Genomic DNA, 24336 nt, shown 5'->3' with positions numbered 1-24336 from the left:
CAAGCCACGAAGACTGGATTTCGATATAATTCTCTTCGCTATAGCAATTGACACGTGTTGGATTCGTAAACCGATTATCGTTTTGTTACGCTGATCTGGTCTTTCTACCTAACGTGCAACATGTATATTACATCGAGATTCTATTATAGACTTTCTATTGCGCGTCCGACGATACGTTTATGCACAGAGCATATGTATACATATAGTGTATGTGGGTATACCTGATATTGGCGTAGGGGTATCAATTGACAATACGCAACGACACGTATTATTCCCGCACGTTTGCTCCTGGGATAAATTTATTGCCATTTTTATTATCATTATCATTATCATTATCATTGTATAACCGTATATGTATAAGGCTTACTAAATGAGTACTCGCCGAACGTGCATTGATTTTCTCTTACTCTTCTCGCGTCTCGTCGTCGCATCGTGTGCTGTGTATTTGTCACGGGGAGGCAAGGGGGAGAGGTCGTCGTCAAACATCGAAATTCGTAGCACGTGCTTCGAAAAAAAAAATCATGATAACAATGAATTAATTACAGAGATATATTAACACCGAAGTAAATCTCGTATCCGTAGCACACAATCGACGTACAATTCTAGCTGTACGATAGTCGAACGTGTTTACAAATGGACTCCTCCTCCCTTTTGCACGTTCCAACAGGGAACGAAGCTTTGATTCACAATTAGGTATCTACAGTCGCTAGTCGCACAGAGCCGGGCATACTACACGCAGATGCGATGCGGGGGCGAGAGTTCGTTGTTTACATTCGAGTCGCGTTCACACGAATCTATCCGGGGGATGATTTTTGGTTTTTCACATTTTTCATTTTTGCAAATCATTCCGCGCTGAAACGGTTCCTCTTATTTCGACCGGTATCGCGGATCTATGGGTTGAAAATTCAAGAGGTAACAATTTAAGTTGAACGAGTTGAACTTAATTAAATAATTATCCTCGATTAACTGAGAGAAGATGAAAAAATGTGCCAGTTTATTCGAAGTAGAAGAACCTAGCTACTGCAATAAGCTTTGACGGCCTTGCCTGGTTTAGACAATTTTTATAATATTTTAAAGCGTATTGATTAACCGATTTTCATCAATTAAGATTTGTTTTGCTTTCAACTGTATTTTACAAAAATTATTCTACGTAGTTTTTCTCGTAACTTTGGCATATATTTTCTTCGTGAAGCGTAAATTCGCCATTTATGACAATCGATGGTTTTTATGAACGATTGGGGAGCTTGGAAAGAGCTAATTTTTGCACAATTCTTCCAAATTGCACAATTATAAGATCCCTCAAAGTTGTTGACCTGTGAATCTTGTTCTCACTTCTTTTTTGAAGTTTGAATCAATCTCAAGGAAGCTTTCCCTTTATAAGGAGAGTGTTGACATTAAAATTGGTACTTTTTATTAATGTTGATACGAGATATTTCCACATTGAGTATTTATTAAATTACTATAAGATGGACGATATGTTTCACAATAACGAAATAGAAAATACGGGATTTATAAACTAAACCATAAGTATGAATGTTTCATTTCAAATTAAAAAAATCGATTTCACTCTATAATCCTTAAGTATATTTGAAAGAATATTTTCTGCAAATTTACCGAAACATTTTTTATTATCACGTTGCCATCGTTAAACATATTTAATTTTACAACATTTAACAGATATCGACTATGATCAACAAATGGTAGAAAGAAATCTGTTTCAATCACTTGTATGTAGAAAATGCAAGTCTTTGACTTAAACGAGTGAAATCTATCATAGCTACTAGATTTTGAACAATTTAGCAACGATTCGAAATTAAGCGTCGACATCTAGATTTTTGTCTACAATTCAATAACTTTGAATTTTTCCATCTTCCCAGAAATCGTCGTAGTTTGCGAAAACAATAATTTTTTAGTTCTTACTGGATCGAAGGTGAAGCACCTCATGCGAGGAAACAAGACATGGTCTCGTGCAGTGCGTGCAACAAGTTTGACTCGAGATTTGGCGAGCATGTCGCGACGGTTGGCAACTCTGCAAACCGCTATCCGTGTCCTTCCGAATAGTAAGAGTCACTTTTACTGACCGAGGATCGGAGGACGGTGCGTAAAACATTTCCTGCCGTAACGAGAATGAAATATTGCAATGATTACGACGCGCAGTGTTTGGGTGGTCATTAAACGTGGCCTCGTTTCGCTACCGATAGAGATTGACGATGGTGGTAGGAAGACAGGGCATTTTTTCCACGAATTGTCTCGTTCATCCCTTCGGACCGCCTAGCCAAACGATTGAAAAACAAACATCAATGAAAAGTGTAAAACCCGACCGACGATCATGACCTTGTATATTTGTCCACAAACCGGATACACTAAGTCCGTTCTATCTTTCCATAGTCGAGAGACTTTCTTGTCTCTTCAAATCCAGATCGGTCGAGTTTTATTATTTTAATCCTAAATCTTCATTTTCATGAGCCAATATGGTTGGTACATACATTCACAATCAGATATATTATCGGTTTGTCGATATTGACGAATAGTTACTGACGCCAAAATATGTTGAGTGAATTTTACCACATTTTACAATTCCCCCCCTTGACTCAAAGTTTAAGGATTGATGGGCCATACAATCTCGATCAAAATACTGGAGAAAACAAAAAACTGGTCTGGAGAATTTCTGGTAATGTTATTTACACCGATGAAACAATATCCCTATTATGCGACGTAGATGAATCTGAGAAAAACTGACTAACATTAACTGAGATATTAACAATTTCCACAAAGGCCTTAGAATTAGAAAGTTCCAAATTATTCAGTTCTGGTGTTTTGGGTTCATCTTGGTCACTGCTCGTTTTCTACCGAAATTGTTCAGTATTCTTAGGGCAATTAACATTAGGGCTATTTAACTGTTTAGAGAATAAATCTGTGTGATATGCAAAGAGAAAATTTTGTTGAACAATGCTTTTATGCGGAAGTTTTTAGTTTTTTGCCTGTAATACTCGTAGCGAAAAAATCCTTTTCTGTAGATCTAAAGACATTGATTATGCAAATTGAAGTCAGTCCAACCGGTTGAATTCAAATTTGACGACGACAGAATTGTTTTCTCCGTTTCTACACAGCTGTCAAGCCGATGATCGACGAACTATATTGAGATCCAAAGATATTAACAATTTCGTTGAAATAATAATCTGTTAATATACATGAGAAATCAAAAATCAGATTTCGCCGAATCCTACCTTTGCGAACAAAATCTTATCCACAATAATTATGAGACTGAAGTTAGTAACGTTAGCGTAACGAAACATCTGTGAAAAAAACATTAATGTGTAATTTTAGAATGAATTTCAAGCAGTTGGCTTTGCAAAATATCAGTATAGTTTATTTGTCATGGTTTACTAAATTTCAGACATTAGCGAAGGTGCGAAGTAACGATTTTTCCTGAACATGCATCGTCACAGTAACGTTACTAACTTCATTATCATCAATAATTCGCATTGCATCCGTATGCTTTCTTATTTTACTATCTATCCATCGAAATTCTGTACCACTTTTACTAACCGGATTCTTATTCATCTGCGCAAACGTTCTCGACTTTGATAAGCTAAAAACGGAAGTGTTTCACGTGGCACTCGGCCAAGTTCTACGTAGCCTACGACCGCAGCTGGTTGTCAAGATCGCGTAGACCTCGTAACGTTTTTCTCACTGTTATTAGACCGACCGTATTGCCCGCGATTCTTAAAAGTCTATTGACATTGAACCCTGGTGTTCGTAGACTGTGGATTTTCTCCTTTTTGATCTGGAAGTGATCGCGTGCCGGTCTCTATTTCTCCCAGCATGTTTTTTCTTTTTCTTTTTTCTTTTTTTCAGGTTTTTATATCGTCTATCATAAAATATTCACTCGAGCGTCGGCTTGCATCTCTCTCTATCGATGCATTTTGCGACGAGCGCAAAAGAAACTCGGGTAAACTATTGCAGTCGATCTTTCGTTCAGCCATGAGCCGGCAAAAGCGACGTGTAACTTTTTATTTCATTTTCAAACTAACGTCTTACTATTTTTCGGCTTTCTCAGATCAATTACCTTTTCAATGATATTTTATTGCGGCGGTTCTCAATGAAAACCATAAGTGATTGCACGTATCGTGATGTAAACCGGTGAAAAAAGAAACGAAGAAACGGTAGAGAAATTCTTTAAAATAATCACTCTCACACTAGAACAACAACGAATCAACGAATTTTCATTATTTCTGCATCAATCGATGTAGTTCTTTCACATCTTACAACTGATTAAAATTTTCAGCGAAATCGTCCGATTTGTTCCTGATTTATTTACAAGAATGAATGATTTTTTTCTGTCTGACACATCGATTAACATCGAACCGATTTTTTTTTTTTTTTAAGTCGTGACATTTTCGTCATGCAAGTCTGGCTTCTATGAGACTTGAATTACAAGTTTTAACGACACTGCAGAGTTGGTGCATTTTTGAAAAATAAATTTATTTACCCATGCAATGAATTATTTCGATCATTAATTATTGCAGTGAGGTTTTCTTCCGACGATGCTACGTACGGCATAGACATGAGCTAGAACCCGAGGTCACATAGTTACATGGGCTAGACGTATCTAAGGATGTATGGGACTGCCGTACAGTCAGTTTGAAAAATCGGTTCTAACAAAAGTTGAAAACGTCTCGGTTAACAATAAGTTGAAAAAAAGTCCCTGTGATGTATGAAAAAATTCTAAACCGTTTGATTTAAAATGCAAAGACCTAGAATATTGTTAACAACTTCAGAGAAATAACGCGTTGTTATTCTATCATCTTTCATCGAAAATACATCCGCGTTGCTTGTCTGATTCTGTTTCACATGCGATAGTTAATTTTATTCGTTATTGGATTCTTCGCGAACAGTCATCTGATTTAAATCTTAGGCAACTGCAATGATGTATTTATTAAAAAATCACTAGTTTATCATCCGTCGTACATGTGTCGGATATTTTTCTACCGACCAATAAACTGAAGAAAAAATCTGTTCTACGTTCATTTGTATCGTGTATCGATGTATGAAAAAAGCTAACCCATTGTTCATCGAAATTTGCCGACATGTAACGGATTGGCGGTCAAAAAAAAAAAAAAAAATAAATAAAAAACGCAGCAATCGTATAATTTCTCACATGAAATCCGGCGTTTCAACTTTTCTTTCCCAATCACAAGGGCTTTTTCTTTTATTATATTCAACATGACGAGCCTTGTGTATAAGGTAACTGGTAATTTACACTTTGTCGTGTTTTTTTCTTTTCCACATAATTTTCAACCGACTGTACGTAAGTGAAAATCAACTACCAGCTGTAACGATGTCTCCGAATATCGATTCGCGTGAGTCACTATCTTCCCGTACCTTCCAGCCTCAGGACCGACCCTTCGCCACGCCCGGGCCCCTCCTTTACTTCTTTCCCGGCCTTCTTTCCTGTCGGGTCTCTCTCGGCCTACAGCTGCCGTCCTCGAAGTTCCGCAGATGTAGCGCCTCTGATTTACGACTCCCCGGAACAGGATATCCCGGAATTTTACTTTGATCGTAGTTTGAAGTTATCAACGATTTTTCACAATTGTTTTTAACTCAACAGTTTTTCTCCTTTGCCTGCAGCTCCGTTTCTATCGTTGAAAGACTGATAAATATATATCAGTGACGTGAAAACCTATTCTATTGAAAACAATTAAATACCGTATATTAGTATTGTCTGTTAATGACCCTGCTGGACGCGGTTTACCGTTCGACACATATTCGGTTATACACGAGGTATAATCGTTGCGCTGGGTAACATTTTCGGTATACAAGACAAATATGTATTAGGTGTGTTCTAACTGTTATCTTTCAATTTATCATATTTTTGTTTGATTATTAGTCGCTGGAATTTGATACAAATTGAATATTTCATGTGACGAAACAGAGACAATTCATCAGAAGTTTTTATCACGGTTTTACCGTTTCAAAGTAAGAATGCGCAAGTATGTGAAGAACAGTTCTGAATGTAAAAGAAAAGAATATCATTTTCTACCCGCAAGAACGAATAACTTGCGAATTTTTGCTCTCAGTGAATATATTATCCAGAAAAAAAACAACATTTCAGGGAATTTTCTTTAAAATAGAAATGTCGGGGAAATTTTTTTAACCTCTTGTTTCACCTGCAATGTGTTTTAATATTTTTCATACCCAGAGCTCATAATTATCACAAAATAAAAATGAAAACGTAATCTCATAATTTTCTTCTGAACGGCTTAAAATTAGCATAAATTTTTTTGTTATTTAAATGAATACACGCCTTCTCTTGTTTATATACCGTGTTTATACATATGTATATTGTATATTATACTCACGACTACTCTGCAGTCCATAAATTTTCACGATCATTAAAATCAACGTATAACGATGCCTGCCGCTTCGCTCGTTATCCGCTTACAAAAGAGAAAAAAAAAAATATCGCATTGAAATATTAGACGATTCCTCCTTTTCTTTACAGTCAATCATTTTCGTCGTTACGTAACAAGAATTGTATATCTTACAATTTAATCGAGTTCAGTATTATTTTACAATATTTCGTATCCTTGAATATACAATACATAACTGTATATATAACTGTATGTAGCTATGTGTATGAGGATATAATTATACCTATTTACTTCGATCTTATTTTGCTGCAATAATGAGAATTGTTCATCTTTCGTTGAAAAATCTAAGTTCCAAATAATCCCAATAGTTTCTCTGGTACTATACCAAATTACATGATGCTTTATGACAAAAGTGTGGGGGTTTTTTTTTTCCTTCATTTTTAATCCCATCAAGGTGGTGGAACGGAGCAAATTTTTTTGATTTCATTCATTGGAGCGCATTTCATCCTATTCACTGTTTTCAGTGAATTATCTGTAAAGTTTCGCTTGAATGACCTACTATGTAAATTATCGTGATATCCGATAATGTTATAATTGCATAGATATAAGATAAAGTTTAATACGTTGTATTCAATTACATCGTTAACGAGTCTCATCGTCGTTAGTTGTTGACGTTAGTAATTAGGATTTTGAAAAATCGGAAACTGAAAAGAGTTCAAAGTACCTCCATTAGTTTATCATTAAACAGTTATATCTGTACATATATAATGTATTTCTCTATGATAATGACGCGAACCTCTGTATACATTCACCAAGCAGTTGCGACGTGAGACAGGCGGTAGAGCGATAAAGCAAAATCGTTGGTATAATATTTATGTTTCTTTTTCTCCCCACTCTACAAACCTCCCCCTGACCTTATCTCCCCTTTTCTCGGCTTCTAAGGGTTTCCGTTTTGTATGCTTGCGCATAATTTCCACGAACTTCAAGCTTTGGGTCGTTCTTTGCATTTCCTCTGATCCCCCGACTGCGCGAAATAATTGTTTGCAGGGGTGTCATAATTTGCACAATGCAAAAACTTGTCACGTTATCAGCTAAGAACTGACTTCATTTTTTCGCTAACAACGCGATATACATTACATTTAGGAAAATTTTACGAGATACCTTTTTTGTAGAGCATTGAATATCCTACAAAATAGCCATAGGGATTTTTTTTAATAATGTATATTTTTAAGGTAATTAACGGTTTTCTTTGGAAAAATTTCAAATTCATGCATTTTTCCATATAAAAATTCGAATGCTTGGCGGGGCGTGTTGGAATTATCGGACAGATTCTGGGTTGCGGCCAATTTTTTTCCTATATGTATATGTTGATTGCTTTTGGGGGGTGAGCACGAGGAAATTTAGACATGACCAAAATAAGAACCACCCTAATACATACATGTATTACATATACATACACGGTGTGTACTTATTTAATTGCATAACACGGGTGCATGCACTTTTATTATTATTAATACGATATATCATCATCGCTTCTTGTTGGGAAGTTGGCATTTCTCTTGAACATATTATGCATACTCTAATTATGTAAGCGCAATTCATGAATATAGCAGCAGACAGCGTCAATCTTTGCACAGAATGTTTACTTATCGTATATTTGTACAGAGCTACGTGAGGAATAGCAATGTGATTATTATTACATGTATTTTTTGTATCGTTTTCTTTTTTTGTTTTTATTCTGCTCAAGTCTTGGATTTTTTCGTTTTTCATTTATACCGTTTAACAACTCTGGCGGCTATGACATATAGATTATAGCGAAAAATTCTATCACGTGAAACACGCAAATGTTGATTGCAGCATTTTTCTGTACAGAATTTATCATTATTTTCTTAATTCAGATTGAGCAACAATGTTGTGAATATACAAGAAAAGAATATGAGGAAAAATTTGATCGGGAACTTCTACAATAAACATTTTTGCAGATTGTAAATCAAATAAGACTGAGCTGTTTGGGTTCTTACAATTAGACTTACTTTGAGTTTTATGCAATAAGTTTAATATTCACTGCTGGATATTTCTAGATATCTGTAATCGATCTAACTTGTTTTATCTCTTTGTTTACAAAAAAAGATGATCGCACGCAGCTGTTAAAGCGTGAAAATTTAAAATTATATCCGAAAATGACAAGAGTCGAGTCGAATTTCACAAGTTGAAACTCATTGCAGGTGAAAACTTAGCTCATTATTGAAACTTTTACTTGAAATTTATTGCCGAATTTTTTAAAATTAGTTATCCAGCAATTACTTTTGGACAAGATCTTCATTAGAATATAAAGAAAAATGGGGGGAAAAAGAGAAAAAGAGAAGAAGAGAAGTAATTATATAAATCAAAAGTATTTCTAATTAGAAAAAATCATAGCTTTGACGAAATTGAGAAAGGGCGATAATGCGATCGACGTCCACTTCGATCGACTTACCCGGTAGGCGGAAAAGTACGAAGAAGTTACATTAAGGGTATAATAATGACCTTCACGGTGTGATAAAACGATATGAAATTCCGACATGTAAAAAAAAGTAGAATTAAATAATGCAAGGTGATCTCGCGTTGTTTAGACTTCGAAAGTGGGCAGTTGGATGAGCATTAGTACAAGGTGTACTCGAGAGAACCGTTCAATTGAATTCGATTAAATTTCTTAAAATCCGTAAAAAATCTTCATTGTTACTATACAGTCGGATAATTTTTTTTTTACTTTTTTTTTATTCAAAAATAATATCTTGCTTACCCTTCTTATTTCGTATGAATGAATCGATTTGTTTTTCCGACTATATACGATTGATTAACCATATTCACTTATTTTTCGCTAGCTGGGCTCCTTCTTTCGCAACAAACCAACCGTTGGGGATGAAATATTGGCGCGGCAAGATGAAAGGGGGGAGGAAACTACGGGCTTAGCGAGTTAGAAAAATGAGAAACTAGGGAAGGGAACGGCAAACCGATGGCGATTGAAGTAAAGTTGAACTTGATTCAATTCATTGCCTCGTGTCGGCGAATCGAAAGGGATCAATGTCGGCTGTACCTTGTCTCTCATTGTCAGCTGTGCGATCCGTAAACGCATGGCACTGAGAGAAAAGGGTAAAACTTGATTGTCCGAGTGTCCGACAGCGCATGCACCAAATAATTGAACTCTATTGGTCGGGTAGATCGTGCCGTGAAAATGTTTTCAACTGCAAGGCAGGGTAGCCAACTCTCTCGAAACTGTGCGTGTGATGCTAAACATTTTCGCGTTAAGTGGCTAATCGATACGGTGTTTGTACGATGACTCGTAGCTGTGATCGTTAATCGGTTAGTTAAAAATGAAAAGCGAAGTCCTTCCAATGATTACATCGACTATTTAAGATCTGCTCAATTTGAAAAGCGTATCGCTTACATAACCTCGACAAGTCGCGTTTGATCGCTGAAATTTGAGGTGGCCAACCTGCATGAAGTGACTATAGTGAAATCGGTCGCTCAATCTGCTGAGTTTCACTATTTCCATTTGGTAGAATAGCTAGTTAGCCGGACGTACATGGTACATGTATGCGTGCAAAGTTGTAAGGTCATCGTTTGTGTCGTTGAATAATCAGCTCCTTAGGATCTACCGTCGGCATATATATATATATATATATGTGTATTTATCGTTTTAAAGCTATACTCACGTGCTACTTGAAGTTAGTTCAAAGGCTCTTTATTTCAAAGATATTTTTTTCCTTGACGTCGCGGTCGGTGTAAGATTAGAAAAGAGTAGCTTCACTCGATCGAATCGTTGAAAAATTTAAAAACAATATAGAATGAATAAAAAAAATTGTCAAAGAAAATGAACATTGCATTCAGGTTCTTGAATTTCTGTCAAACATTACGTTTTATTGGTTTTTATTTCTTATACCAAACCATGAATTCTTTAAATAAATAGTACTAACGTCGAGTTTCGCAATGTGGAAAAAAAAAAAACTAACAGCGTGAAAAAACGAAAAAAACGAACATTCGAATGGCGCAATTTAAGGTTGAATGAATGTAACCAATATTCATTAAACCAAAAAGTAAATGTGTACCCCCGTCGATACAAAAAGGGCTAGGTATACGTACCAAATTTTTCTAAAACAATATTCTATCGAATCGTATCGCAAGTGCTATGATTTAGCGAATGACGAAAGTACGTGGAGATTTTAACCGCAGGTACATATTTTGCCGTGATTTGTTTCAAGTTCGGCTGCGGAAAACTCTGTCTTTTCGCGTATCTTTGGGAGTTTCCCCGATTTTGGATTTTTGAAATTTGATAATTGACGGATCGGGAATCCACGAAGCTGTCGTTCGTAGAAAAATTTAACTGGAAGCAGAGGTGGCGATGAATTCAGTTTGTAAAATCTCCTCTTGTCCTAGCCCTCTTTCTTGATTACGAACCAGCTATACGTGACTATTTGAGCTTATCGATCGCGGAAAGGGACGAAGACCTACGGGTGATTCACACAGTCGCAGCAGACGCGTCGGAGACTGCTGGCCCCACGCTCCCTTGGCACGGTTGGATGATCCCCGCTTCAAAAGTAAAGACGACGAGACTATGCGGCAGAGGCATGGACGAGGATTAATACGACTTGTGCAACTCCGGCGACTTTTCCATTTTCGCACTTTCAGGAGGCTCGATGCGAAATGATTTCGATATTCTCGTGTAGGTAAAGCAAAATACGATCGAATCTCGTCGCGAATTCTTTGTCGCGTACCGACGATAAGTTTAAAACGAAAGATTTATAGTAAGGGAGTTTCCATAAATTACGTAACGCGTTCGAGGGCCGGAGGGGTCAAGGAATTTGTTACGCTTCGTTGCACAGTGTAGGGGGGGGGTTGATATCGTCGTTACGTAACGATATTTTTTCGTTGAACAATACATTTTACCTCCTATTAATAATGAGCTTTATGTTTTTTCGAAAAAAGGCAGTCATCAATCGATTGTGTTATATCACATTGGGGGGGCTTAGTTGCAAAATGGGGAGGAGCAATAATCCAAATTTTTGCCTTGCGCAATTTATGGAAGCTCCCTAATTGAAATAAACTTCTGACGAATCGTAAATGTATAGTAAAATTCGTTTCATGCTTCCAGCGTATTCAATTATTTTCACAGAAACAAGCGTTTGTTCGATAACGCATCTGTGCACAAAAGATATGGCGACAAAATTGAGTGGGGAAAAAATGTTTTCTGTCCTTATCGAATGACGAGTGAATGACTCGAGACGAATTTGTGCTTGAAAGGAAAAATGTTACTTCTTTTGCCACATTCAATTGCCGCAACGAAGAAATTCTTTCTTTTAGTTTATCTGTATAATTGTAACCAGTGTAGATTGAGTAGGAAATTATTATAAGCTTGAAATAAATGTTGTTTCAATATTCGTAATTGCAGCAGATACTGGTGCAATTTACTGGTTGGAAAGAATGTTTTTGTTGCGAAATCCAAGTAATTTTCCACTACGATCTAACTTGAGTATTCCAAGTCCCAAGAAATAACTCCAAGTACTATAATTGATAATTCGAGTAAAGATTTTTTGACATTCAAAGTAAGAACATGTCATTTTATTTGTTGTGATATTGCATTGATCTTCCCCGAAATGCATATGAAAAATCATACGACTTTTAATATATGCTTCCAGATGCCAAAAATATTTTTGGTGACAAAATTAATACAGCTTTTAGGTGCTTGTGTAGAGTTTCACGCTTTCGAGCTTTTTTCGCCCCGTGTAGCGTCATGTATTTATTATTTTCGGTGAGTTACGGAGTTGTAGGACAAGCTGAACGGCCTCCATTGATGTCTGATGAACTATTATGTCGATACACGAAGAAGTACAAGTTATTAACGTCACTTGCGGGGAGGCAGGAGGGTGAAATTACCGGCGTTGGTGGTACACCGGTATCTCGTTCGCGTTGCTAGGAGAAGCAACGCCTGCGCCGCAAAATATCCTCCTACGATTTGGAATCCGATACAGCCCAGGGCTAGTCCATTTCCATTGCATAGGAATGTAGTAACAATCAAATGATGTGGCTCTAAGAACCAGGCAAATGTGGATAAATGAATACACGGTCTTTTCCAAATCGATCGCAACTCATGAGAGTTTGATCAACTAACTATAGACTTGGGCATTGTTCAATAATTCACCATCACTCCAAGTCGGCAATTCGTTATTTTTGTATCGTGTCATTTCGTGGAAATGTATCACATGCTACACGGTCAGTTCTACTTACAGTCCGTAACCTACAGTTCACCTACATTAATGCGATTCAGGGTTCATTTACCAATCAGTGAGCAATGATACAAATTTCGATCGGTTATACTTACCCTGAATCGCATACATGTAGACGAATCTGGCTCGTGATACGGCACGACAACTTTGACGAAGTGACACGCGTATACTTGTTCTTGAAGCTTAATCTCGAAAGTGTAAAGCTGAAGATGAGAGATAAAACGAAGTCTTCGTTGGACTTCACGATGACGTTCCGAATCCGTTCACGCTCGTTTCATTCCATTCTCTCGGCCGAAACCTCGTAGGTATACGTATTCTACAGTCGAATCGGTTTCCAACTAGACACCCCGTATGTTGTGTAACCTGTAGGACAATGACACGTGGTTGCGAGTCGCGCCGCTTCGCCAGAGGGCTGTCAACTCTACGAATTGTACATTATTTCACCTCGTTCATTCGTCCGTCTCGTCCACCTTTGCGTTCCAAGTACTGTAACCACGCGAGAACGAGAGGCTACGTGGCAAGGTGATAATATTTATTGCTCAAAGTTTATACCTCAAAGTACCACACCTGCGATGCATGGTGCACACAGGCACGTGTATATGCGGTACCTCTAATGCAGGCCAGTTATCTCCGAGACATTGTCTTACCGTGACAGTGTCACCGTTGTGGGGGGCTCACAGCTGCTGACGAGGCTCGATGCCCGGCTCTCCAGCAACCGGTTACGCCACGGCGACTAGTCGGCAATCACGATGGTCGGTTGCTGTTCCTGCCGGTTGCATGTATGCGTGCCTGGTTTGTGCCTTGACGCTCGATAGTCACGGAGGGACGGACGGACGGACGCGACGTAAAACGTTGCGAGGGATCACAACTCGAGGATTCGCTATTCCGATGCCCGTGACACTGAACTCGGTGAATTGCCAGGCTCTCACAGTCGGTTAATCCGTTCAATCTGCAGAGTAGAAGAAATTGAGGTTCAAGTTCGCAATGCTAGTTTAACGATTCTTTATCAGATAAACTTTTTATTTCGCTGTTGGAAATTCGGGAAACCGTGATACGGAATTAACGTGATTATACAATTTGGCTTATTATTCGACTCCTTTGAAGATATTTCAAGGAAGTTTGCACAAAATTATAATTTTTCTTACATAGTTTCTTTTTCCTTCTTCGAAAGATTCGAATCTTTGCTTATTTTTAAGGTCCAAAACTTCTGGCTACGAAGCCTCTCGCTATTCTACAAACGCTGATCAGCTTGTAACCAGGATTGGTCTGAAATATTTATGGTCGCGTTATGCAACTTCAAAATCACTTTTCACTTTCCAGCGTTACAGGGCGAGTACTGTTAACCCTGTTCTTACTCTTAACAAATATCGAAACGGTACAATAACCGTAAAAAGTTTTGGAAGACTCAGTGATGTAGTACGATAAAGTACGAATAATCAGATTTTTTTTACCTATTCATAGAAATCTCAAGCAACCATGGTTAATCAAATCACGGTCATTATATATTGTTGCAAAATGTTCAATATTTATATGATTACTTCCATCAGAGCGATAGTAATAGGTCCCTTACCACGCAACTGACCATAATATATGACATTCCGTTCTCTTGTCTATTTTTCACCCTGAAACAGTCTTCTTTGTACAAGTTTTGCGTTTCTAATTCATTCCGCGGTCGTGTTTAGTTGGAGATTAGCCAAAGATGTCTTTCATTCGCCGTTTGCACGTCTCTAATGAATTATGACATCTTATAGATTCACGTGTTTGCAAGAGAATCGCGGTAAGTGATTTTTACTGTTAGCGTAGAATCGAGCGCCCACAGCATAATACGAAATCCGTGTTTACCGTTCAACTTCCGCACATTCCGTTCACATATATTTGATGTGCGAAGTTACAGTGCCGGCGTGCGCTATTTTCTAACGTCGACGAAAAGTTTTCGACTTATTTCGCGTAATGATGAAACGTATGTAGAGCATTCTTTCATCCTCTTCAGAATTTTTTTCCGATTGTAATTTCAATCCGCATACTATTCGTTTGCTCCAAAATATCCCTAAGTTGGCAGTAGTTTTGGTGGTTAGAATTTTAACAGCTTCCTTTATCGTGTAATCGTATCGTATCAGGACGGCAACTAATTCGTTACTAAGAGGCCCACGGTCTTTTGTAGAATAGCCAATACTTTTTGGATGAAACACCGATCGTTTCTTTTTCTTTGCTCCGTTCCAACGTGGAAGCAACGATGTTAACGATGATTTTTGTAAACCACGACAGAGACGATATTAATTTCTCATTTGAACGAATGTCCTCGAGGTAAATTATTCAATATCGTCGGATGCAGAAATATTTTATATTCTGCACGAATGTTGATAAAACCGCAAAAGCAGTCTCGCCTAGCTGCAGGTTATTTTTGCTCGTGTTATCTATTGATTTAAAAAAAATTTTACAGTGGATAAAAAACAGTTGAACGAAAGTTTGCACTTTATTTATTGCATCTTAATTCTTGCAAGTTACATTATACGTAGATTTTTTTTCTTCTAATATCGTGTTTACAAAAACATTTCATCTGGTAACGCATTTCTTGCCGGAAAGGTTTGTTCGTGAAGTAGTGAAGGACGAAAAAACGAACGTAATTTAGAGCAGGCAGTAGAAATGAATAATTACTAAGAGCGATGTTTCCCTGTATCGAATAACACTAAACAGCGTGAGCCTCTGTAGACATTTAAACGTATATTCAATTCACAACTAAATCCTTTCAGTGTACATAGTGATTTATTCCAGTTGTTTTTTTTTCAGTTCATTATCGCAGTCGTTCTTCAAAATTGACAGAAATTTTAATCACTACCCTAAACTAGACGTGGAAGAAGGGCTTTAATCGACATTATTTTACGATTGATTTTGACATTCGAACCTTGACAGTTTCTACGCTAGTGTCTCGATATCATGGGGTATAATATGAACATAGTCACATGTGTGTGATTCTACTAGGCAGCACTTCGTCCATACATACATACACACATCCATACGTATCTGTTTTCACCAACATTTGTTACCCATTGCCACAGTAACGGCCGACCGTCTGTGTAGAATAAATAATCCACTAAAACCGTCAGAAATATCATTGATTTTCTTTTTTTTTATTTTTTTATTTTTTTTCTCTTGTTATTTAGTCACGTCGAAAAGCGATTTCATCGATGATCATATCATCGTACGTGGCAATTTCTTCCGGCAAAGTGAAACAACGCAATGTTGAAAATCGCATTTCTCTCAATGTCGCGTAGTAAACAACATAACCTCCGAGGTAACTGTGAAGCGGCGTTATCGCGGGGTAACCTCATCGCGCGGTCTCGTTAAGTGTGCGATAATCCTCTTCCCTCGTCGCGTCACTCTCTCGCCCTTCTCCTTCTCTTTTCCATCTACCTCGGCTTTTCATTGAACACGTCCAAACAACGCACGGTCATAAAAGCGGCATGAATCAATTTTCACTGAATGGCAATTGAAAATTGACTCATGCCGCTTTCGTCGCTGAAGCAATAAACGGTTCTATTAAAACGTAACGACGCGCTGCTAGACCTTTGAGCATTTCCCATCCGAAAACCATCGACGAAGAACTCCCCCTTTTGAGGCGTACAAAAAGAAGGCAGAGCGTAGGGGGGTCGCAATATCAGACAGGGTTGTTTTCTCGAACTGTACGCCGACAGGTAGGATAATGTAGCTGTAATTTTTGGCTCCGATCACTCGGTGATGTTCTCTGTGTGCAGTTTGAGCCGTATTGGAGCGGGAGGAGTGGCCGTGACCTGTGACGCGTGGGGTGAGGTCACTGCTCTACGGTGTGTAAAGGTATTATGGGTCTAGTAGCCGTCATCGTCTAGCCCGGACTTTGCACTCTATCTTGCTCTAGCTCTAGCCACCTCGGACTTGTCTCATTCTCTCTCTCCCTTGCTCGCGTCGTCTTTCGCTTCTTCCTCGATGAGCGAAAAACCGCCCGTGAATTCGGTCGATGTATCGGCCATAAGATGTGGAACGTCCCTTCAGTTTTCTTTTAACTCGAAACTGTTACTTTAGCCCAAATTTACCCAAGAGTATAATATCGTAAATTGAAGAAAAATTAACACAAGAAGGACACTGGTTTACTAATAAAAAGTAAAGAAGTGAAAAATAAAGATCGAGAAGAAGATAAGAAGAGACATAACGTTATACTCACAATCAGTCGCGGTATTGATTTGGTACGTGGTACACACGGAGAAATGGGAATCACTGGAGTGCCCAGCTGGCCTGACCATCTTTATCTGGTGATTAATCGTTATGTTGTCCTCTTATGATCATTCAGTTTTATTTTAATGTGTCAAAATTACTAACTGAGAACATTTGAGCTACGCCGAATGTTCGCGGTCGTAACTATTGAATTGAATTGAATTGTATTTTATCAATTTATGATAAATTCACATATCTGCAGGTCAATACTTTTGTACAATGAGTCTATAGTAATCGAAGGCTAGTTTCCTTTATCTATCTTTACATATTCCCATCCTTTCACTACAATTATTCTCGAATTGTAGCATCCAACCTTTGTTATAGGTAGCGATTCAACTATTTGTCTTGAATTATTTTACTCGAGAGTGTGTTACAACTTACAAAGTTTTTTAAAAAGTATACAAGCTGTACGTTAAACCATAACTGGTAAAATTTAACTATAATTGTGAAAAAGTAGAAGTGTATTTTGTTCTTTTACGCAATAGTTGAATAGGAATTGTGCAAGATGTTGGATAAGGTAAAAAATAATCCGAAAAATAACTAGATACTCAAGTGTTGTCCCTCTGTTTACTTTTTTGGTTTCCTCAATATAACTTACTAACTTACTTTCCGCATCATTCGAGAACCAATTTATTCATAGTACTTTGGCCGCAAAGCTATAGTTGTCGCGGTTTTGCAGTGGTTTGTCCTTACCACGCTCGGATCTTTGGTTACATTGTAGGTTGTAGAGCTGCTGCGGACATTCTCTTCTCGTTTCGTGCGACTCGCTACCGCGACGTCCTCGCTCTCTGCAGGTAGCCGCAATTGATATTCCGAACTTTGTTGAAAGTAATCAACCACCTACCTGCATCATCGGTCCTCGATAAATTGGGGACAATCTCTGTCGATTCGCGTTGCCATATTACCGCTTGTGAAATGTCGGGCGGATACGATTTTTGCTTTTTCTTATTGCACGTATTATTACAATTTTTTCCTCCATATGATACGCTATTAACACTGTCAAATCGTTTGCTACGTCATTCATCCGCGATCCACAAACATATTCAGAATCGTAGTAGACGTTATTCGCTTTCCAAAAGTCGGCAATTTTTAAATTTTGTCTAAAACCGCCATTAGGACACGAATTCTAATATCGATTTTTCATATATTTTTAATTTTGTTTTCGTAGTCTTTTTTTTTTACTCTTTATTCAGAAAAAAAAAACTATGATCTAAAGACATTATGAAATCTAACTGAAACGTCTCTCGTTTCACCGATTATTGATACAATATCAACGTAATGATTGTTGTCCAGTATACTAATGAGAAAATTATTTTCTCGGATAATTTCAGATCGCTCCCTCGGCAAAAAAACTTTGGGGCGTCGATGAAGGCGGGTCTAAAGATGAGGGGGGAGTCAAAGGCGGTGGGATACTTCACCTGGGAGATCATCAGATGTGGCGCGATTCTACCTGGAGTACGTCAGGTAAAAATTTGTTTAAAATACAATCACTTATTATTCACAACTATTTAGAAAATGGTTTGTATCTTTATAGATTTATAGAAAGGAAAGAAAAAAAACATCAAACCACTCGACATTGTCCTAGATATTGATCAGAATTGGCTTGACTTCAAATTTTAACTAAAAAAATTTTTTTTTTTCCGTAATCTTCTATCATCGTGCTATTCCTTTGATATTTTTACCTCGCCTAACTCGCCAATTGACAGTGCAACTGGTCGACTGCAATCGTGGTGAAATTATTTTGACCCTGGGCAGCATTTGCCTCATTCACTTTTTTATTGTATCCACACATGTATGTTTAGAATCGCATATATTTGGAGTGCAGAGTCGATTCGTTGCGGCAACATTTAACTGGGACGTCGATCGCACACTGCAATCTTACGGCATTTGCACTTATAATGTGCACACGATACCTACATGTGGGAATCGGTCTGGCACTCCATTTTCGATCGCGCCGCTTTCTTAATCTTGCGATTTCAACCGGACATCGTCAATGTTTTTTTCCCGATTATAAATTTATTGTACAGAGTACATGGGTATTTCCATGCGAATCCAACCAATGTCTAACCCTCACACACTTCATCTTGTCCGAAATTTTTACTGCAATTGCCACAACTCTGAAACAGTACCCTGAATTTTTTTCAGTTATATTATTTAACTGATGAATTGTTTATAAATATTGAGAATGATTTTGAAACGGACCATTTCTAAAATTCTCAAAAACTTTTCTTTTTTCCAAACATTTCAGGACCAGGCCCATGATGGGCCGAGTTTTTCTTTCTTTTTTTTTTTTTCAAAGCACTTGTAATTTTTTTTGATCATCTAAAACATTGTTTAAACTATCTGAAAATGATCAGAAAATTTTCAGAACTTCAGTTTTTCACTTAGAACACTCCTAGACCGGTTTTTATTATGAAGTTGATGAAAAAGTTGAACGTACAAAAAAAAAATTAAACAAATTGACAAAGTTTGCTTCATAACAGAACCGGTTTAGAAATGTTCTAAACGAAAAATAGAAGTATTAAGAATTTTTTGGAAATTTTTAGACCGTTGAAACGATATTTTAGCTGACCAAAAAAATTGAAAGTTCTAAAAAAAAAATGGAAAAATATCAGCCCGTAATAGACACGGTCTTAGAATGTTTGGAAAATAAAATAGAGCTTCTGAGAATTGTGCGAAAATTTTAAAAACTCCTTTTCAAAATTACTCAATATTTATAAATAATTAATCGACCGATTAAATAAAAAAATAAAAAAAAATTCAGGGTAGGCACTGTTTCAAAGTTGGGAAAAATACAGAAAAAATTTTAAACAAAATCGGAAATGGTTAGGGTCAAAAGTTGGTCAGGTTCGTATGGAATTCCCATATATATTATACGATACACGTATATCTTGAATGAATCTGAAACTTGGTACACGGATGATCGTTGTGTATTTTCCTTGAATGCAGGTAATAAATCAATATTCAATACGAAACCAGCGTCCGTTTGTTCTCGATTTTCAATACAATATCGTGATCAACGCTGTGTATTATCATACATCCCAGTCAATTGTACAATTTCTATACGAAGAAAACGTTTCGAAACCCAAAATAATTCAGTTGTTATTATTCAGAAATTTGAATGAACATTTGGCACGTAACTCAGGACACCCAGGTATATAATTATACTTACGTAAATGTATTTATTTACCTCTGAGATTTTGGCATCGGTGGTTTTGTTGAATTTAATTAATCGATTACCGTGCCAAGCGAGACAATTCGGAGCGTATAGATTGGAAGAAAGGAAGGTTTATATAATTGTATTTCCCATTCATTTTTGTCTGTCCGTTTTTCCGTACGTTCTATGTATTTCAATCGACTTACATCTCTTCCCGCCTCTATGTAGAGGGTATGAAGTTTTATCTAATCTTTTGTTATTTTAGAAATATTTTGCATTGTGTTATGCGTACCTAAGAACTGTAAAAATAAGGGGATTTTTTAGAAAACAAACTTGAAATCTGGAAAGCGGTATAAATTATATATTTAGCAAAATTATTCCAAGGAAGTTACTTGTCTTTGATTTTCTCCAATCGATGCTTTGACAGTTTTCAAATTTAATCGCAACTCGTGGATTATCTGCTGAAAATTCCATATTTTCGTGAATTACTTATAAAACAGAACTCATAATAGTTGACGTAGTATTGTTCGAAACCGATTGTTATATTTGGAAAAAACTTCATTACCATCGCATGTTGCGTAACGTGTTGAAAATCTTAATTATTTATCTTTCCTTTTTAATTTCCCCTATAACACTTGGTAAAGAAAAATTTAAGAAATTTGAGGGTTGCATATTGGTCTGAAAATTCTAACCATGATTGACGATGTTCGTAACAGAGTCAAAAGGTGGTCAATGAAATTTTTCTAATATGACTGAGCTTAATGGTTTTGGATTAGGTAGTAGAGATAACACAACCTCAGCATTAATATCTAGTCTTTTCACATACTCGATGATGATTATTATCTTTGAAACACCAATATAGTTTTGCGAACATGAACTAATCTTTTAGTCAATTCTTACAAAATATGCCATAGTTGGCACTTGGAACTTTTCACCTCGCATTGTCACAGTTTCGACAAATTTAAGGAACACCCGAGTGCGCGTGAGCAAAGTTTTTTTTGTCTGTTTATACAGTCTGGCCAACTCTGTCCGTCGGACTTTGGCGCGAACAGGCGATAAGCGCAATCTTTTCGAGGTTAGGTACACTAAAATGCAGGTCCCTCACATTTTGGCCATCTCAAATTCTAAACGCAACGTAATCTCGAGACGCCTGCGAATTTTGACGACAAATATACAACAAACTCGGTGAAAATTGGTTGAATGTACGAATGAAATCACATGATTTAGCCCATGTGTATTCGAGTGTTCGGTTTCCTGACATCATCACGGTATGAATATTCTATTACGTCAGACTTCAGCGATCACCTTATCCTACGGACGATTTTTCATCACTCCATCGAAACGATGTGTATCAGTTTATCACACATCTCGTTATTGGCTCGTTTCGCGTTTGAATAGTCGAGGTTATGTCACGCGGCAGATGGAAGTAAAGATGTTACTCAACGTCATCGATCTCTCACGTCTGTTACTTCACCCGCATTGACGAGTCAGTGATAAGAATTCTGTTCCTACGAAGCTTCGAAAGCCTGACGAAAACCACGGAAACAACACCGTCGAGTGTACCCGAAACGGGGGGGGGGGGGGGGGGATACACGCGCGTTTCCTTGCAGTTCCGTACCTTATAGGTTGATATTAGTTTCTCGTCGAGCAAGTTGTTAAAAACAAATGCGAAAAGTGGACGCTACCGGTAAACGAGGAGTGGTGGCAGCGGTGCGGCGTGTGCCTGCGTGTGTGACTGCCAGTGAAAGAGAAAAAGGGGGGCGTCGCGACGCGCGGCAACCGGCGGGTGAAACGCGGCTGTTGCCATGGCGACAGACGCTTGTTAAAACGTTCGTTGGCCGTGCGTCGGTGGCGGTGGGGGCGGCTGGCTGGATGGCTGGGTGGAGGCCAACGTCCCGCAGCCACCCAGGGTCGACCCACCCACACCCGGAGCCACGAGGTTACAGTTCCCGATTGATTAGAACCGCGTATCTCGGTGTTTGCATGGATTCAGTTTCCAGGGAAAATCCTGTGGGAAGCTTCCTGGATCATTATATGAATTTTAGCGCTAGAGCGGGGTGTAGTTGCCGGACTGCCGATTGCCATGGGTGCGGCATCCGGTGATCTGCGTAGAATTTTGCTCGAGGGAGTCGTGAATTTAATCAGTTCGAAATCAAGCTGTTAAATCAAACAAACTGGATTAACTTGAATAACGGGGAATCTTATTGTTAATCGAGGTGATACCGTTGGAAATCAATACGAATCACCCCAGAGCACGTGATAGAAATGAAAAAATTAGTCCTCGATGGTTGTAAATCGTACAGGAAATCACTCTGAGGCTTGGTAATCGTCAAATGGTTTCGATTCGTTATTTATTTATTTTTATTTTTTGTTGTTTGCGTTGATTTTTAGAGATTTTCTGTGATTTTCTGTGATTTTGTCCAACCCGGAAATCGAGGGTAACAAGAAAGGCAGAATTTACAATCGGTAGAAATCAATGTCAACCCCTTACCAGTGTGGCAAGATTATAGTGCCACTATTGTGTCAGAAAAAAATTTTGATAAATTTATCATGTAATCTTATTTTAAAGGTTTTTGTGGTCACTGAATTTGTAAATGAAATCAGATTTGTACAATTCAAAATGACGGATCTAATGTAGCGATTGATATAAAAAATAATAAAAACACTAAAGATACAAATTATTGTCGAAATCCAACTACTTTTCGTTTTTTTTTCCCACCATATTGGGTCCGCCATTTTGAATTTTGGGAATCTGATTTCAGGATCAGATTCAGCGACTTCAAAAGCTATGAGTTGCCAAACAACAGTCCAATCGAGTTAGTAAAGACTTGGTTTTTTTTTTTTTCTTTTAAATGCCCACACATGAGTCGTAACACAAAAATGGTACTACCGTTTTTCGCCGATATGTGTGTCAATCGTTCTCAAGGGGTCGATGAATTGAAATCATTCGATTGATTCCAAAGTCGCCCTTCGTTTCGAACACTCGAAATTTCAGACCAATATTGTAATAGGGATCTTTACTCCTAGGGTAATTCCTAAACTTTGTCAAACAACCCAGATACGCATGTCAAAAAGTTTCAAGTACAGTTTTTCTATTCGGTTTAGTCACCTTTTGTAAGGTTCTTGTGTATTTTGAAATTCTCAATATCATGCTGAAAACATAGGACTCGACTCTGAATCATGCATGATAAACCGCAGTAATTAGTATATAATAAATTCGTTCATATATAATAAAATCGAAGAAAATCAGGCGCTTCTCATGTTGAAAAAGTGATGTTCCAGATCGTCCTTATATTTTTTCCATTTAATTCGATATCGATAATCGTTAATAATTATATGGATGTGAAAAGTTGACAATTTTTCAGCAAAAATTACTCGCCAAGTGCAGGGTTCGGAATTTGGGAATTGATCACGATGTTTTGATTCAATTGTTGGCGTTTCTCACCCTTTCAAAACGAAACCTAAATTCACAAATAAGCAAACACAATATTTACGAATAATTTTTGATGTTGTTTTGTTTGTAATAGTATGTTTTTATTTCGAGTAAAATTGAAATATCTTTAGGAAGAAAAATTCTGACAAAGGAAAGAGCATATCGACAATCCTATTCTGTAAATAAGATTGCCGAAATCAATATTCAAAATCCCCGGCAAATTAGGGGCCAGTTGTACAGTGGATTGACCTTATTCACTAGACATTGTATTCAAACGTAGGTTAGCAACGAAATCGTTAACCAATTTAATTAAGTAATGAATCAATTCCCTTTGTATGGATCTAACAAAATGTAAAAGAGTAGCGTGAAGAGTACTTATGATTACCGTAAGAAGCCATTCAAATAATGTGTCACGTTCTGCTGACCACAGATAGAGGAAGAGCAGGGGGTCGAAGGTTTTGGCATAATTAGTTACATCTGAAGGACAAGGGAAAAGGGTAAAAAATGTTACGTCATATTTTTCACATACTAATTCAAATACGGCTAAAACGAAGAGATTATGTTTTCAAATGGGGGAGTTAGAAACGCATGTTTTGCGACTTATCACGATTAGAAAAAAAAATAGTAACCAATGAAAATTCTTCCGGACCGTAGTACAGTGATCTGCAAATAAAAAAATTTTAGTCGGTGTTGTTCGAGGTGTGTTAGAAGAGAAGAGGTGAAACTGAGCAATGATGCAAATTTTCGATGAATATTTCCGTCGCTTCACGAAGAAGGGTGGATTGTTATTAAATAAAAATAAATTACAGTTTTCTCTGTTATCATTCCGTTATAAAACAATTATACAACCCATACAAACACCCG

At 37.5% G+C, this 24336-nt stretch overlaps 1 protein-coding gene across 9 annotated transcripts in view; it reads left to right on the top strand.

Annotated features, from left to right (window-relative positions):
* The window catches only part of LOC124303292 (maternal protein pumilio), a 107193-nt gene that overhangs the window by 11458 nt on the left and 71399 nt on the right, over positions 1-24336 (top strand). For 6 of the 9 annotated variants that reach the window (XM_046760349.1, XM_046760347.1, XM_046760346.1 and 3 more), the window contains one exon: positions 18214-18346. In XM_046760349.1, the coding sequence (XP_046616305.1) occupies positions 18214-18346 (133 nt within the window). Of the gene's footprint in view, positions 1-633; positions 913-16663; positions 16921-18213; positions 18347-24336 lie in introns of those variants that run through there. The other 3 variants (XM_046760353.1, XM_046760354.1, XM_046760351.1) reach the window with 3 other exon arrangements.

This window comes from Neodiprion virginianus, chromosome 4, assembly GCF_021901495.1.
Source record: "Neodiprion virginianus isolate iyNeoVirg1 chromosome 4, iyNeoVirg1.1, whole genome shotgun sequence".
Taxonomy (NCBI): domain Eukaryota; kingdom Metazoa; phylum Arthropoda; class Insecta; order Hymenoptera; family Diprionidae; genus Neodiprion; species Neodiprion virginianus.
Note: the sequence above shows the minus strand (reverse complement) of the source record. Positions and strands in the feature narration are given on the sequence as shown.